Genomic DNA, 16,575 nt, shown 5'->3' with positions numbered 1-16,575 from the left:
AGGAAGCACATTGACTCCCGCAGTTCTTACTATAGGACGTGTGGAAGCACGCCCCCAAGTCCCATATATCCCCCTTCACGAAATACGAAGCACAGTGCACCACGCGCTCCACCCCTCTCCTGCGGGCTGCGAAGGCAAAGAACTCTATGGCAAATTACTGCCCCATCGTGGTACTTTTCCCACTTCCGAAGTTCTTTCAAAGAAGCCGCATTCGACATATGCTTCTACCGTTCTCCCGACAGCATATGTACAACATACTTACGCCCTGTCTCTCTCTCCACATTGTCTAAAAGCTTGGAAGAACCCGATTTCATTGAAGATCATGTGCTACGAACCTTGAGGTGAACAGGAACTCGGGGTAGAAAGATGGCGACACAGCCTCTGCATGGCCTTCTGCTAGTACCCCGCGTGTACGCATAATGAAGTCGCATGTTTCGATATACGCAGCATCGGAATCGTCGTCTTTCCTCGTAGCTAAACCGTAGATAACATGCATGTCAGCGCGGGTTTGCGCAAAGTCGAAGAAAATGGCGCCATCGGACAGTGTGGTCTGCTCGCCGTTTGGTTACGGTACAGCGAGAGACCCTGGGCTGGACTTGTTGGAGACGGGTCGACAACGACTTGAACTTCAACTGTCTAAAATACACATGCATGAGGGCGAAAAAAAAAAAACAAACAGGGGAAACCAAAACAGAATGAAGAATCGAACCAATCGATTCTCAAGGAGACGACTTTTGGTAGCAAAGAAATGATGTACAGCAAAGGTAAAAACGAGACGTTCGAAACTCTTCGAACGTCTCCTAGACGAAGATACTACGCTCCTAGTAGACGAAGACCGAAGTGACACGCAGACGAAGATCGAACGCGAAACGACAATGCAGACAGATAGAAATGCGTGTACGAACCAGAAACAAACTGGATGAAACGACGACGACGACAACGTAAACAACGATAGATAGACAAATGAAAAAGCGCGAACACAAAAACAAGCATGAGAAAAAAAGACGTAAAACAGGATGCGTGATATGTACGTAGATTGCTAGATTGAACATGGAACAGAAATGCCAGAGAATAATACAAAAATAGAAGGAAAAATGCGTCGAGATGACGAGAATAGATGCATCGACTTGAAGGACGAAGACTGGAACGACGACGACTCGGGAGAAACAAAGAGATGCTATACCACCCCCTCACTCGCACCAAGCTCAAGCACCCCAAACCGAAGAGGAGTCTTGAGAGCCTCAAACCCCATCCCTTCCTCATCTTCGTCTTCGTCGAGGTCCAGTTCTCCTAGTTCCCCTCCTCCCCCTCCTCCCCGTTCCAATTCGACTCCTTCCTCGTCCACTCGTCCCATTCCAAACTCTCCCTCCCCCACTCCCCCTTCTCCCAACTCGGCATCCGCTTCCTTGGCCATTATCTTCCTTCTTCTCCTCTCTACACTGCTCTCTACCCACCCCATGCGCCCTCCACCCTCATCCTCACCAAGCCCACGTCGGCCCTCACCCTCACCCCCACCCCCATACCCACCCACACAAGCCCTCTCATACGACCTCCTAAACCTCTCCAACTCCTCCCTCTTCCCACCCCCCGAGATCCACCGTTCCTCAACAGCTTTAAAGATACGTTCCTGGCGCCGGGTGAGCCGTGGTTTACTGCTCGGTGGATTGGACTTGTTCTCTGAATCGGGATTCTCATCCTCCTCCCAATCCTCCTCATCATCCTCAAAATCAGTCTCCCCATCCAAATCCCACCCCTCATCCCCCTCATCCTCCTCACAAACCAAAGTAGCATTAGAATCCAACGAATTCGATCTCGTCTCCTTATTCGAACCCGGTTTAGACGGTGGTTGGATCAAGTCTCGGTCGTCCTTTCTGCGCGTCTTGGGTCGTGCTTCGTTATGGGCAGTAGGAGTTCCTTCGTTATGGGTGGTAGCTATTCCTTCGTCACGGGCGGTAGGAGCTCCCCCCTCATAGACGGTAGCAGCCGAGGTAGTATCGGGAGTGGGATCAGCCCCGTCAAAGAGGGGGAGCGGGGATGTAGCCCAAGCGACACTCAGCGAGGCGTCGGCGTTGACGTCGGCGGGGTCGGTAAACCCATCAGCACTGGAAGTAATGCCGTCCATCCCGTCGTCCGCAGACCCATCCCCAAGCACCGACAACTCAACCAACCCATCCAACTCAACCAACTCAACCAGCCCATCCAACCCATCCAAACCACCACCCTGTCCTCTTCCTCGTCCTCCCACACCCCAATCCACCGACTTGGCCCTCAAACCCCCCTCCTCCCTCTCCACCCGCTCTTTGCCAATCCTAGAGAGCGCGGACGAGTCGAACGTATTCCTCCTCCCCGCCCCTGTCGCACCCGTCCCATTCCCCGATGAACCCACCCCCGCCCCCGTCATACCCGAACCGATAACTGTCACACCCGTCCCCATCCCCGCAGATCCACCATCCTCCAACGATACAGGAGCACTAAACCAACTCCTCGCCAACGGCGACCGCCTCAAAAACTTGTACCGTTGCACATACGGAAGGTACACCTCCCGATCCTCAGGGGTCCACCATAACGGCCTCGAAAGCTTCCCACTCGAACCCACACTCGGACTGAAACCCAAGTTGGGAGCTGAACTTGTAATCGGTGGTGTTGCCCCTGTCGACGGGGTCAACGTGGTCGTCGATGGACCCGCCACAGGCGACGGCGACGACGACGACGAATAACCTCCCGACGTAGAGCTGGATCCAGCCTCCCGCCTCCTAAAAATCATACCCGCAACTAACCTATGCACACCTTCCCTCCCCCTCCTCCCCTCCCTGTACTTGTCCTTCTCCCTCCCCTCCTCCTTCCCATTCTTTTTGTCCTTGCGACGAAAAACAGGCGGAGACGTCCAATCAAAATCTGAAATCGGCTGCGGAGAAGGCGGGGATGGCGAATTCCTCATCGTCCTCGTACTCGTACTCGTCGGCGTCGGTGTCGTCGATCCACTAGCCGTTGGCGTCGAGAAAAGACCATTGCCAGCTGGCGTCGAAAAACCACCACTACAGCCTGACGTCGAAAAACCACTAGTCGTAGGCGTCGCACACCCACCACCACCATCTCTCCCTTCCGCCCCTCCAACAATAGCACCCACAACCCCAACACCACTCCCAAGCGCTACCCGCCCACCCAACTTCAACCTCAACAACGCACTAACCTCCTTAACCCTCGCCCTCTCCCTCTTCGCAACCCTCCGCGCATCCGCAGCGATACGCTGCAGCTCGAGTATAGAGGGTTGCTTTATATGTAGATCCCCTCCTGCCGATGATGATGATGACGACGACGATGATGAGGAAGCCTGCAGTTCTCCCCCTGACGACGACGGCGACGAGAAAGCTGGCTGTTGGAATTCGGTAGACGAAGACGACGACGAAGAAGCCACCCTCTGATTTGGACTTGCCGACGCCTGACTTCCACTAGCCGAAGCCAACGCCTGATCTCCACTAGCCATCGACGGATCGACTCTCGAAGGAACAACAACACCCTCCAACCAACCCAAAGCCTCCCCCTCCCTAACCCTCGCATTCCGCTCCGCATTCACAGCACGCCTGCGCATCTCCACCAGACGCTTCACTTCCTCTTGTTCTTGCTCGTCCAGCTGGTAGTACCAGCTTAATTTTGGTTTGTCCCTTTCTTGGTCGTCGAGCTCCGAATGGGAAAGGACGTGCGAGAGGTTGAGTTCGAGGAGGTCGAGGTCGAGTGCTGGCGGGGACCACCACGACGGATATGACGACGACGACGATGCGAAGCAAGTGAAGGAGGAATCAGGCGACGGCGACCTCCTCATCCTCCCCTGCTGTTCCTCACTCTCATCCAACACCAACAACAACCCACTCCTCGGTGAACAACCATTGGTCGAGAACTCCCCACCATCGCCATCGCCATCCACGCCCTCGTCGACCTGCGCTCCGAGAAGCTCACCATCCTCAACCCCAATATCCCAACACCGCCGAAAAGGCGACGGGGACTCGTGCAACACACCACCACCACCCTTCCCAAATCCAAAGCCAAACTCATATCCTGTGTGTTCCTCGAAATCCTGCTCCCCTCCCACCATTTCCTCATCATCGCTCAACTCGGGCAACATCAAGGAGGATATCGAAGGTGACCTCGGACGCCACGAAGAAAAGTACGCTTCGTATGCTTGGTGGTTTGAGGTCGAGGTCTTCTGTGTGCGTGTATCATCGATAGCTGTAACAATGTTCCCAAAGTCAAAAGTCAATTTCCCTTCTTCTACAAAAAGTTCGAGTTGCGCACCTGCAACATCGAAACCCAGCCCTCCACCCTCTCCGAATCTCAATCCCCCACCGCCCTCCTCCACACCCCCGTCTTCGTCATCCCCCTCGAGTTCCAAAGGCCTAAACCACACAGACGCAGGCGTCTCCGGCGGGCCATTTGATTCAGGCGGTGAGATTAGCACCCCCGCAGTCCCTCCCTGTCCCCCTCCCTCTCCCTGTCCCCCTCCTCCACCTTCCAATTCTGGTGTACGCTCAACGAGTGACGAATCCGATGGGGAGGGGGTATGTTCAGCGCGCGGCGAGTCATGTTCAGCGGGTGGAGAGCAATGTTCAGCGAGTGGCGACTCATCGATGCTTCCTCCTCCCTCGACGCCACTGAAATCGGACTCGATATCGATGACACCGCCGGCCTCAGAGATGTCGGCGCTCCACAGCGATGAGGGTGCAGACGTTGACGTCGACGAGCATGAGGATTGAGGGATGTCGAGAAGCGACAACGTCGGTCGAGAGCGCTGACCTCGTTCAGAGGTCGTCGACATCGAGGGATGTGGATGTGACGAAGTCGAATGTGAAGACGAAGATGTCGAAGACCAACGTGAAGATGACAGGAAAGACGATGATGACGACGACGACAGATGTGAGTGTGAAGAAGGGTGGAACGCGTGTTCGTCACCGTCACCCCCATGATCACCCTGCCCATCACATCCGAATCCTTGTCGGGGAACGTGGGCTTGGTCTTGGGCGCTGTCCCTCATGTCCCGCAACGAGGGTCCGTATCCTTGATAGGGCTCGTATTCTTGATTCGGTTTGTATCCTTGATTGGACGAAGAAACGTGGTCGTCTGTACGCGCAGCGCTTGATCGATATCCCCAGGGTCCCCACGACACCCACCCCGAGCTCAGCATCCCCGTGACGTCGATAAAGCTGTCGGTTGTGGTTGTCCATTCCGGCGAGAGTGGCGAGAGGAGGGCGAGAGGTGATTCGGGCTGTGGGGCTGCTTCTGCTTCTCGTTCTTCCTCTGGCCGTGGTAGTGGTGACGATTCTGGTCGTGGTGATGGTGATGATTCTGGTGGTAGTGGTGGTGGTTCGAGTTCGGGTGCTGGTGATTCAAGTTCAGGCGCCGGTAACGGTTCGACTCCATCCTCCGGCAGCGAAAACGACAAAAACGCAGGCGAGTCGAGGCCGTTGACTGGCGAGAGAAGCGGGGTATCGCTCGTATGATTGGCGTCCCCGTCGAACAGTCCTGTCGATGACGTTGAATCATAGGTATCGACGTAGGGTATATCGATGTAGGGTAAATCTAGGGTTTGCTGCCGTTGGCGCGTAGGATGACGATGATGGTGATGAGAATGTTGATATGAATTGTAGTCGGTGTCGTAGCCGTTAGATTCGTGAATAGACGATTCGTGTTGGTGTTGGTGTTCGGGCGGGGTAGCCATAGCTGTCGCCGTCGTAGGCGTGTGCGTGTGCGTAGCGATCGTAGGCGTCGGCGTATGCGTATCCTGATCTTCAGGCGTATACGCGACCATCAGTTCTTCTCCCCGCTTCACTTCCTCTCCCTCGCCTAAACCCTCGCCTAAACCCAAGCTTCTTCTTCTCCTCACACGCCCCGCCAACCCCAAATCCACATCGACCATCCAAACCCAAATCCAACGTTTCCAGAAAAACCAAAAGGCGACAGTGACAGCGGCGGTTCTGTAGTAGACCAAATGAAAGTTGAAGAAGAGGACGAGGAATGGTAAGTAGTCTGCTTGGACAAGACACAGCGTGATCTCGATGAGAAGGGTTAGGTGGAGGCCCGTCCAAATTGAATGCAAGTCGGTGGTCATCGAGGGGCGGGGATGAAGGGACGGAGATGGGATGCAGAGACGGAGGGGCAATCATGGAGCGAATCGTAGGATGGCATTGTGACGAAGAAGAAGAAAGAACGAGGGGGACTCGACGACTTACCAAAAACGACCTTTCGAAACGCAATAATCGCAAGACAAAACTATAATTCCCCACAAGAACACTCCCTCAATTCCACATCTTTGTACACGGCACACAACCCCTCAAATCGAACAAGCAAGCGGGTTCCCAGGGAGTCTTGGTATGGATAGCGGGAGCCTTGGTGTTGGCGTCAACGTCCAGTCGTGTTGCAGGCGTTTAGAAAGCGGGAGAAGGCGTATGCGTGCTGCGTGTATGCGTGCGTGCGTTCGTTCCAGAATCCAGAGCGCCAAAAAAACCGTCACGAGGAGGCTGCTGCGGCTACAGGAACGGCAAGATGTGGAACGTCGAAAATCAAAAGGAAGGAAGACCCCTCGACGAAAGACGAAAGAAATCAAGCGAGGATTAGACAAGCGCGAATTGAATCAGAACTTGTGAATTGGTGACAGCGCTGATGCCCGTTCAAATGACCTGAGGCCTACGCGCGGGTGAGTCTCGCCTTTGACGTTTCGCGCACACTGAGTAAAGCGACTTCCAAGGCGCAACCGAGAGATGAAGAAAAAAATCGAAAGAGATTTCAAAAAAGAAAAAAAGATGTGAATGGAGTGATACACAGAACAAAATCAATTCATCAATTCATCAGTCCCGGGTTGTTACGTCACTGATCTTACGTATCTCCACACCTGGCAGCTCGAAGTGGGGGTTGACCTAAACGCTGGTTCGTCGGTGGAAGAAACGAAGCAGAAAATGGAAAGACTAGAATAGACAAGATAAGAAAGGACGTCTCTTCGGCCGACGACGACGACAACGCAGCGCCTCGAGGCAGAAGGTACCCAATGTCACCCATCTGTCAATTATGTTGCGCACTTATGTACATGTGTCGCGCTGAAAGGAAACTGACATTGACAGTAATCAGCGAGAGCAGAGTCATACACCAGGTTGAACACCGGATTGACGGTGGTCTGATTCTAATCTCGTTGGGAGAACATAACTAATTATAGCTGCCTATCGACAGCGTTCCCGTCTCTAATAGCTAATCTATTAACTACCTAGACAGTCAGTGTCAGTGTCAGTGTCAGTGTCTCCTCTCCTGAAGAGTCCGCATGAGTTCGATTCTGAAGGCCTACTAGTAGTATCTCGTCGATGAAACCCGAATTGGCGCTCGATGCTCAGAACATATAGGACCCACCGCAGCCGTGTCGACGTTCCATATCACTACGAATCATGCTACTGTATGTTATCGACCAGTTACCCGTCATTACTCCTCTTTCTTAATTAAACCGATGGACTTCATTCTACATCCGTACCACATCGAGTATCGACGCAGCAAACCCAGGGATATTCGCTTCGTATAAACCAGTGCCAAATACCAGTTCCATTAAGTAGTAGCACGGATCGGAGTGGGCCAGCGCAAACTACATCAGGAAAAACCCAAACGGCTAATTTTGTCTACGCGAGGATAAAATAGACAAGCCGTGCCTACCAGTGCCTACCAGTGCATATCGACGCCTTTTTTGGTGTATCCTTGCCTACAATTAGTCTGGCTATGTTAGCTTAGGCACGTATAGAGCGAAGAGTCCACTTTACCTTCACAGGTGATAGGCAAGATCCCCGCCCGCTTCGGGATGCCGAACAGGGGGAAGTCTCACGGTAGTCCCCTCACTCTGACCCACCAGGCATTCGTTCTTTATTTGAGGTCCGTCGCGCTCTAAGACAAGAAACCTACGTATTACACAAGAATGTCATTTAATATGAAAGGGCCGCGTCCCGCGACTACGTACGGACCTTGCTTTAGCAAAACCCGGGTAACCGTCCCGCCAAATTCCGAAGGGGTCGTGACCTACCAACGCTCCCGCGTTGTCCAACAACCGACGTACTCCACTTCCCGCCATGACTCCACTTTCAAAGCCATGCAATTCAACAACAAGGACACGGTCGAGATCATCGTCGCTTGTAATTTATTGCGTCCTGAATCCATCTTCAAAAAAATGCCTCTCATCCGTCGTATTCGTCCTTCCTCTTCCTCTTAACCCTCTCTTTCTTCCCTCTCGTGGACCAACGAATTGCGGACTGCCCTTCTCCCCTTGAAAAAGTTGAAAGCCATCCAGTTTCTCCACCTTGTGCGCAGCCAATCCGTTCATCTTCGCAAGACGAGGCGGTCACCGTGTCTGTGGTCCCAACGTCTCCTCGTTCGTCTTATCCTATTCCTCGGACCCCTCAAGGTCGATCGTTTTACTCGCGGATTACATTGCGATGTCCATTCCGTTTATAACGGCGCTCCCTCCCTCAGTGAAGCAACTTCGAACGTACTCCAATAAGTTACAAAGAATGCAGGTCGCCCAATCCCTAGGTGACTATTTTCCCTTATGCTCGCAGGCTGCAGTCATTAACAACTTCCGTAGCCACAGCTCGTCTGCGACTCCGCCTCGACACAGCTGAATTGCGTCTTCAAGGTCTATCATCAGCTCTGCAACGCATTCATGAGCTGGCTGTTCAACTCCTCGAGCACGATTCGCCGGCCTTGCGTCGCCAAATCTACGAACTTATCAATGATGACCTGGAATGCGCCAAGTTGTTAGATCACGAAGGAGAAGCCCAACCTGTTGAATAAGGGGGATTTTACTATGTATATCCAGTTTCAATGTATCGAGACGTTTGTAATCCATGTCTCTAATCCACCCCTTCATCGTCATTCCTTGTTTAATGTTTCATCCATTGTTCAACATGACTTCCACTCACGTTGACCGCGCTACCTTCGTGCGCCGTCTTATAGCTGTATGCGTCCAGTGATTCTATATTTCCCAAGAGCCACTGACACGTTTATCTCTTTGCAGACCAGAAACCTCTCATCTGTACAGGGAATTCTATTCGATGCGAGCGACATCTCCTCCTCTGGGGTAACTGTGCCAGTCCCTATCCATCGTGGATTCGAACGCCAGCGGCGTGTGTGCGACCTTAATACGTCCATTTACCTTGGGGAGCCCAGGGATGAAGGGGGCGTAATCGCCCTCGTCCAATTTCCCAACCTTCACAGCCTACGGCTTCCAGTAGGAACCGATCATTGGACCGCCATCCAAGGGTCATACGTTCGTCTCCTATCCTTTATTGCGATCGATGTTTGATCCTCTCTCCAGTACATTCTAGTGATCAAAACCAATCGGTACATCGCATACGATGCTCACTCTCAGGACATACGCCCAGTCGCAGACGCTCTGCTCAGGTATTTTGTCCGGTCTAGATCCAACCCGAGTCATTCCCGCCTAACGATATCCGACCACAGATATTTTTTCCCTATGGACACTGATTCCGCGCCATCCGCTCAATCTCAAGGGTCGGCGTAAAATTTTTTGGGCTCATTGTATGTGATCAGTAGTTTTACCTGTTGAAGATTTTTTTTCCGTTACTTATAAAATGCATTTGCTCAATGACACGCACTTTCCATCCCCTTCCTCTTTACCATGGGTGTCCCTGTAGCCCGGCGAATCTTCCTCACGGTTGAACTTCTGTTTCAGATTTTGGAACAGGTTGATTGGCCGACCCTTATCCAAATGTCCCGCACATCCACCCTTGCACGCTTCGCCGCCGTGGCCGAGGGACGCCGCCGAGTCTATCTTGCCCTTTCTCGATTTATCACCAAGGGACAAGTCCTGTCATTCCTTACCGCTCTCAAAGACAGTCAAGGGATTGTTGTCGGCTCTGTAGCCTCCACCATCCCTCGCTATGGCGCCCCCTCTTTCGAACGGTCTGACAAGCTCTTGTTGGACTCCGACGATCCTTACGACCTCAACATCGTGGTGCCCGCCGGCAGGCAAGCTCAATTCATGGATGCTATGCATCAGTTCGGCTTCAAAACATGGAGTCGCTTCCCTTTGCGCTCCAACTTCCGACCTTACGCCAACGCCATGTACGAGAGTGCCAGGCCAGTAGTGGAAGTCTTTGTAAGTGATTATCTATATAGTAACGTCTTGTTCGTCCATTAACGTCTAACGATCAGGGGGGGCACGCGCGAATCACGGTAACTGTCGCCGACCGCAATGTGCTCGCAGTTGTCGCCGCAGCTCCGTATTCTGCGCAAATGTGTTTTTTCACGCACGATTGCCTTTACCACCTATACCCAATCACATCGACATCTCGATTTGCATGGGAAAGGTCAAACGGTCGTGCTCTCGATACAGGCCATCGTACCTCTCACGCCTCTCTTTTTCGAACACCCACCAACCACACTATGGCCGTCCCTTGCGGACATTCCTGCCCATCTCTTCGGCGGAAGTCATGGAACGATGAAGGAGTAGGAATTTTTTACTTTGACGGTCTACGTTCGACGCCGAATTCCCTCGTTTTTCGCAATCGCACCGACGACGCTATCATGAACAAGGAGTGCATCGCGTGGCGCCTTACCGTTGCCTGTTGCAATCCCTTTTGCCAATTCTGGGATGCCCCTACTTCGTTGGTTTGATTTAGTCACCTTATCCTACCCTTCTATAATCCGTATGCTACGTATCCCTTAATATCAATGCCATTCTGTGACTATCGCCATCTTTCTGCGGCTTTACCGCGAAAACACCATCGACAGAGACATTCATTGGTACAAACGTAATCTCAGTCTATTCTACAACCATAACACGTTCACATTCGCCACGGCGTATGACCTTGGCAACAGAACTTGCATTTGATCGTCGGAGAGTCTCCCAAACTCTATAGATCCCAGATTCATGTTTATCCCTATGTCCAAGAGTATCCATCCCGCCATCTCCTGCTCCTCGAACCTCCATGGATTCTGTGTCACCATCCCCCATCTCGGGAACTCCAGGTAGATGTTCATCATCGAAGAACATCGCGATGCGAACCGTGCCAAGGCCGTGTCGAGATCATACCAATCCCAAAACTTCATAAGAAGGCGTAGAAAATCCAATCGACTGGTGCCTCCGTATTCCAAAGTAACCGTCAATGTGTTAAGGCCATCTGCTTTTAGAGAATTAAGGCAAATGCACACTGCCTTCCAAGGATGACCCGTCAAGGGCGTTGGGGTGTGCACCAACTTCAACGTCAAAAATTTCAACGAAGGGAAGGACCAAGCCACACTCTTCCACAGGGTCTGGAGATCGAACCGTTGCGCTGGAGCTTAGAGTCAACAATAATTTTCGAAGGCCGTTGAACGCGATACATACCTAGTTTCGAGAGACCATCTAATTGAAGTTCCAAGCTATGTATTCCGGTTCCCTCTGCATCTTCCAACGCCGTTAGGACCGAGAAGTCGTCGGCGTGTTCTGTTCGGAGGTGTGCTTCCTCTACTCGGTCAAGACTGACACAATGTGGAAGCGGTGTGGAAGGACGACCGAAGGAGGTGTTCGGGAAACCCGCCGTCTTCGAATAGAGTAACACCCTGGGACGCAAGTGAATGGATTCAGTTCGTGTTGCATGCGCTACAGAGGCTTCGGCCTCATCCGAGGGGAAAGTGTCGAACAAGGCCCGTTCCATCCCTAACACATCGAGAGCGGGTAATCGAGCGACAATCATTGGTGACGACAGCAGAGTGTTTCGGACCACGAATTGGTTGACGGTGGTAGGGAGTTTCTGTAAGAGGGTTGGCCCAAGACCAGTGACGTTGACAGGTGACGCTCCTACACCCTCTATCGATATGTTCTTCAATCGCCCACCGCCCAGGATCAAGGAAAACAGTCTGGCCATCCTCGCATCCTGCATCCATTCGCCGTTACTATCATGCGAGCAAAGTCGGAGCGATTCCACGAAGCGAGTTAGCCCAGGTGTGGTGGATAGAATTTCCTCTAGGTCGATCTTTCTTTCCTCGATGCTATTTCGACGGCGATGTGGGGTCGTACAGTGGCGAAAGACGACCTCTCTGTATAAAAGCCGTTGACAGACGCTGGTAGTGTTGGGACATACCAAGCCCAGACATGCCAGGGCGCCTTTTCCGTCTATCAACAATAACAGCTCCGCTATTATGGTCAGAAGCTCGGTAGGTAAGCGATGCATATTGGCTCGTTGCTGATCTTGACGGGGAGGAAGCATGGATTACTCTGTCGGGTGAAGAGAAACGGGTTCCAGCGACACTACGTCATGGTCTAGCGATGAATCATAACTGGAACATTTGTCCGTTCTTTCCCATGATGTATGGTGGTCGAGTAACAATCCTTCCAGCATTCGCAGAAATGGCCGCCAATGAGCAGCCATACCAGCAATTTCTGGAGGAATCGACTACGATTATAGCTCTCAAAGTAACCGCCAATCCGCATCTGGTCAATCAATACATAGTGGACAATTTAGGAGTGGTGCGTCCCATACAATCGGCGTTGTCTGGCAATGCCCTTCTTCCAACCCAGACGTGTACGACGTGTCTTCTTCAGGGTGGTGTTATATCTTCTGCAAAAGCTATATCTTTTAATTCAGTCGTTGCACCAGTTATTAGAGATTCTGCACCGGCTACAAACTCGGACCTCGTTCAGTTCCTTCAAGGTACGCTTCATGCCTTATTCATAAACCTTATTCTCAAATGATATCTCTCCTTTTGCCGTCATTTAGCCGAAATAAACGCTCGCAGGGAAACAATCATGTATTCTGTTCGTTTGAAAGAGGTCGGTCTATTTGTGGAACAATTGGGAAACGACAACGATAGAACTGGAGACAGACGGATGAGGATCCTTTTGAATTGACCATTGTCTTTTTCTGGCTACAAGTAAAATTATCGCAACAATACAATTTATCCATTAACTGTACGTTTATGAGGGGTCGTCGGGTTCTCTCTTCTTCTCCCGCCAACGAGAGAGGAAGGGCAAAACGGCGTTATTGAAAGCTTCCTGTAAGCGGCAGGTTAGAGTTTGATGCGATATTCGTATAACCTGACTTACCGATTCCTTACTCGAGTAGTCGGATGATACACCAAACCTGGCCAGGATGTCCTTTGGAGATAGATCCTCTAAATGACTTGCCATTGTGTAGGCCATTAGATCTCTGGTGGCAGGGTAGAGAAAACCATAAGACGACGTAAGAAGCAGTGCATATAATCGACGTGTACCCACATGAGACCATCCAGGCATAGGTAATGGGACGCATGGTACACCTCCATCGCCAAATCCCAATTCATAGACATAGCGAAATCTTGTTCCCAACGATCCGTGAATCTCCAGGCAGTGAATGGATCTTGAACGGTATGCGGCTTTGGGTCTGTTCCTTCGTGCTCGCACCATAGGACAATCTGATTCGGCAGTGAAGATGATCAGTCGTCATGTTCAAAGGACAAGGACAACTCACCTTCTTCAAGGCCTCGCCAGGAATGTCAAGAGGGATAGGACCTTCTTGTATAGTACACACTGTAACCGCCACTTTGTTAATGAAATTCAAACCATTGAACACTGGTAGAGGACTTACGATCCAATACGTCGCACAATACTTGGATCTTCCGCGCAGCGTCGCGGGAAATGGTCACAGTCGTGCCTTCCCGACTTTCGAGCTCGATCCTGTCAGTCGACATCCCAACTGGTAAAGTGACTCCAGGTCGCAGTACTCACCCTAAGCTTTATAAAACATTAAAATTTCGCATCAAAGTAATCGGCCTGCTCCTCTTCATTTTTCCCCGATCTTTAGATGGAGTATGGTTGTCAATCGAGATCTTGCGAAAACCGCTGCACGAGAATGGCCCGAACTGAGCTTTGTTCCGTCAGGGGAAGTCCTCTTTATGGCCTAAAAACGACGAGGAAACCCGAGCGTCTCCAACTATCCAAGTGCAAATGGGTAAGTTATGATCGGAAGTGTGGGGTAAGATCATTGACCTCTTTTTGGTTAAACAGGCCCCGTCTTTCCCCAAAAAGAAAAAAAGCGGAGGCAAATTCGCCAACCTGACCAAACAAAGAAGGACTGAACAACGCGCTGATGGTTCACTTCGCATTTGAAGCTCACCAAGGCAAACTGGCCCAAAAGTAAGTTTGAATTTTTTGAAGAAATAATGACATGATTAACGTTCTGAAAAAGCAGTACATCCCAATTCATTCGTTTTGTATCTACTGACCACGAGCTGTCATGTTGCGTGTCTTACGACTGGGTTCTCCACCTGGGGTATCGTCGGCAACCCTCTTACCTTTTCCCTTTAATCCCGCCCCGGACTTCTGAAACGATTCCGACATGCTCGAGTTCGCCTTCCCGACTGCGTGTGGCAAGGGCGACGGTGCAAGAGTGTAGGACGGTGATGGCAAACCATTGCCTGAGGGGGGTGTCGTCATTGTGGGAGTGATAGGGCTGGGATGAACCATTGGCGTTTGGACCAGGTGGTCGAGCGATTGAGAAGGGGTAACGGGTGCCGCTTGTGTTCCACGGAGGGTGTTCGTCTCAACAGACGCCTTGCCGACAACAGACTCAATTTCACCGGCGCTCGTCGACAATGCGGGGTTCGGAGTGACCACCCCACGAGTGACGGTGGAAGAAACCTGACGGCCGTCGGTGTTGCCATCGAGCGAAGCAGTCACAGGGCCATCGCCGTCCACGACAGGAACAGTACCGGATGTGGGTCCTACCGGAGTGTGTGTTTGGGGCAAAGGGTTGTCTTCGCTGGAGACATGTACGGCGGGGGGTGCCAAGGGCTGGGAAGTGGGAGCATTGGCTGGGGCGACGTCGGCGACAGGGTTAGGGACTGCCATCAGTGGTTGCGCTGCGTTCAAAGGCGCCTGGCCAGGGGATGTGATCATCTGCACCGACGAGGGAGATGCGTTCGCTGTGACAGAAGGGACAGTGGTGACGGGAGATGGGGAGGCGGTGTTGTGGTGGAAGGGATTGTCTTCGCCGGAGACATGTACAGGGGGGGGTGCCAAGGACTGGGAAGTGGGAGTATTGGCTGGGGCGACGTCGGCGACAGGGTTAGGGACTGCCATCAGTGGTTGCGCTGCGGTCAAAGGCGCCTGGGCAGGGGAGGTGATCATCGGCACAGACGAGGGAGAACCGTTCGCTGTGACAGAGGGGACAGTGGTGACGGGAGATGGGGAGGCGGTGTTGTGGTGGATGGTTTCCAAGGCACCGATTGGGGCAGCGGGAGAAGGCGTGGTCGGCGGTGTAAGGGGGTGAGCAAGAGATGATGGTGGTGCTCTCGCTCTGCCGAAAATAATGGGCCCAGCGGACGGATTGGCACGGAAAACACTCGGCTCAGGCTGTATCGCCTTACGAAGAACGCGAATCTGTTCAACAAAGCCTAAAAGTTCGTCAGTGACCACGAAACACCTGCCTATACTGTATGAACTTACCAGTGTAAATGTCTACTTTTCCAGTCTTATCCGTCAACGACATGTGACGCAGCCAAAAGTTAACTTCGACCAATGCGCCAGCCAGCGTACTCTCCATGAATCGGGGGTCTACCAGTCGATCCTCGAAATCGTAGGCCATCAAGGGGCGAATGCAATGATAGGGTGCCACTTGAACAAGGGCGTCCCGGGCAGCACCGTCGAGAGGCCAACGCATGGTAGCGTCCGTACCGTCCTCTGGATCCATTGTCAGTCAAGCTGGACCCAAAGAAAGCAGGTTGACACTTACCGACCATCGGCACTCTACGTGGTTCGAACATGTCTTGGTTTAAGCGAATGCCTGGAATGCCATCTTCCTCGACAAGAAGATATCTTCGGACACATTGTAAGAGATTTCGTACCCTCTGTCACGGTAAAGAGTGCTTACTTTCTGTTACCAGTCGTTTGAGCCACTCGCCCCTGAAGAGTACGAAGTTTCTCCAAGGCCAATGCGAAGTGTGGGTGGAAGGAAGAATCAGGGTCGGGAGGCACGAGCGTAAACTGGAACTTGGCCTTCTTCAACTCGTTGTACTTTGGATTCCAATTGCCGCCCGGGGTGACATGAAGACGCGACGGAGAGACAACACCAACGACGGTGAGGATGCCCCTGGTCTTGGGACGTCCTGCGACATCGAGGTAAGATATGCCTCCACTGGTTACCCACGCAATTTCGTCGATAACACTTCCAGTCGCCAGATAATCGGTACGCTCGACATAATCGTCGGTAGAGGCGCGGCTGCACACACTTTGTCAGATATGCGCCACAGTATTCAAAAGAAATACTTACACGGCATTAACGGCGACGACGGACATCTTGAATGCGACCGGTGGAGAACACAAATGGATGAGAGATGTGAGAGGAAACTCGACAAGGAGCTGACTTTCTTTAAACGTCCTTTCTGCACGACTTTTATATCTCTCCTACGGCGAACGGACCATGCATTTTTTAGGGCATCTCAAGACGCGTTCTTGTAATTCACGAGACATTTCCTGGTGCACCATATGAACACCCGATCGCCTTCCGACCACAACAACTATTAGCCTTGGAATCGTGGACAAGGTTGGCACTATTTCTCTGTGTCTTTCTCTAAAGTGAG

At 52.0% G+C, this 16,575-nt stretch overlaps 6 protein-coding genes across 6 annotated transcripts; 2 read left to right on the top strand and 4 right to left on the bottom strand.

Moving 5' to 3' along the window:
• Positions 1–1,177: 1,177 nt before the first annotated feature.
• On the bottom strand, positions 1,178–6,100 carry CC1G_04947 (hypothetical protein; the record flags this gene model as incomplete). Its single annotated transcript, XM_001841051.2, has 1 exon — positions 1,178–6,100. The coding sequence occupies one exon, from the start codon at positions 6,098–6,100 to the stop codon at positions 1,178–1,180; it is 4,923 nt and encodes a 1,640-aa protein (XP_001841103.2).
• Positions 6,101–8,921: 2,821 nt separating this feature from the next.
• CC1G_14051 (hypothetical protein) lies at positions 8,922–9,538 on the top strand (the record flags this gene model as incomplete). Its single annotated transcript, XM_002911967.1, has 4 exons — positions 8,922–8,972; positions 9,032–9,283; positions 9,332–9,417; positions 9,478–9,538. The coding sequence occupies 4 exons, from the start codon at positions 8,922–8,924 to the stop codon at positions 9,536–9,538; spliced, it is 450 nt and encodes a 149-aa protein (XP_002912013.1).
• Positions 9,539–9,655: 117 nt separating this feature from the next.
• CC1G_04945 (hypothetical protein) lies at positions 9,656–10,489 on the top strand (the record flags this gene model as incomplete). The annotated part of the gene is made up of 3 exons (XM_001841049.2): positions 9,656–10,135; positions 10,192–10,212; positions 10,244–10,489. 3 exons carry the CDS (start codon positions 9,656–9,658, stop codon positions 10,487–10,489), a joined length of 747 nt encoding a protein of 248 aa, XP_001841101.2.
• Positions 10,490–10,806: 317 nt separating this feature from the next.
• CC1G_04944 (hypothetical protein) lies at positions 10,807–11,885 on the bottom strand (the record flags this gene model as incomplete). The annotated part of the gene is made up of 2 exons (XM_001841048.2): positions 10,807–11,312; positions 11,366–11,885. 2 exons carry the CDS (start codon positions 11,883–11,885, stop codon positions 10,807–10,809), a joined length of 1,026 nt encoding a protein of 341 aa, XP_001841100.2.
• A 1,049-nt stretch (positions 11,886–12,934) lies between these two features.
• On the bottom strand, positions 12,935–13,686 carry CC1G_14050 (hypothetical protein; the record flags this gene model as incomplete). Its single annotated transcript, XM_002911966.1, has 5 exons — positions 12,935–13,012; positions 13,064–13,166; positions 13,235–13,410; positions 13,467–13,525; positions 13,584–13,686. The coding sequence occupies 5 exons, from the start codon at positions 13,684–13,686 to the stop codon at positions 12,935–12,937; spliced, it is 519 nt and encodes a 172-aa protein (XP_002912012.1).
• A 526-nt stretch (positions 13,687–14,212) lies between these two features.
• On the bottom strand, positions 14,213–16,291 carry CC1G_14049 (hypothetical protein; the record flags this gene model as incomplete). The annotated part of the gene is made up of 5 exons (XM_002911965.1): positions 14,213–15,390; positions 15,443–15,676; positions 15,729–15,811; positions 15,867–16,214; positions 16,266–16,291. 5 exons carry the CDS (start codon positions 16,289–16,291, stop codon positions 14,213–14,215), a joined length of 1,869 nt encoding a protein of 622 aa, XP_002912011.1.
• Between the last annotated feature and the right edge of the window lie 284 nt (positions 16,292–16,575).

This window comes from Coprinopsis cinerea (genome assembly GCF_000182895.1).
Source record: "Coprinopsis cinerea okayama7#130 chromosome 2 map unlocalized cont3.2, whole genome shotgun sequence".
Lineage (NCBI taxonomy): Eukaryota > Fungi > Basidiomycota > Agaricomycetes > Agaricales > Psathyrellaceae > Coprinopsis > Coprinopsis cinerea.
This window is presented reverse-complemented; position numbering and strand designations above follow the sequence as displayed.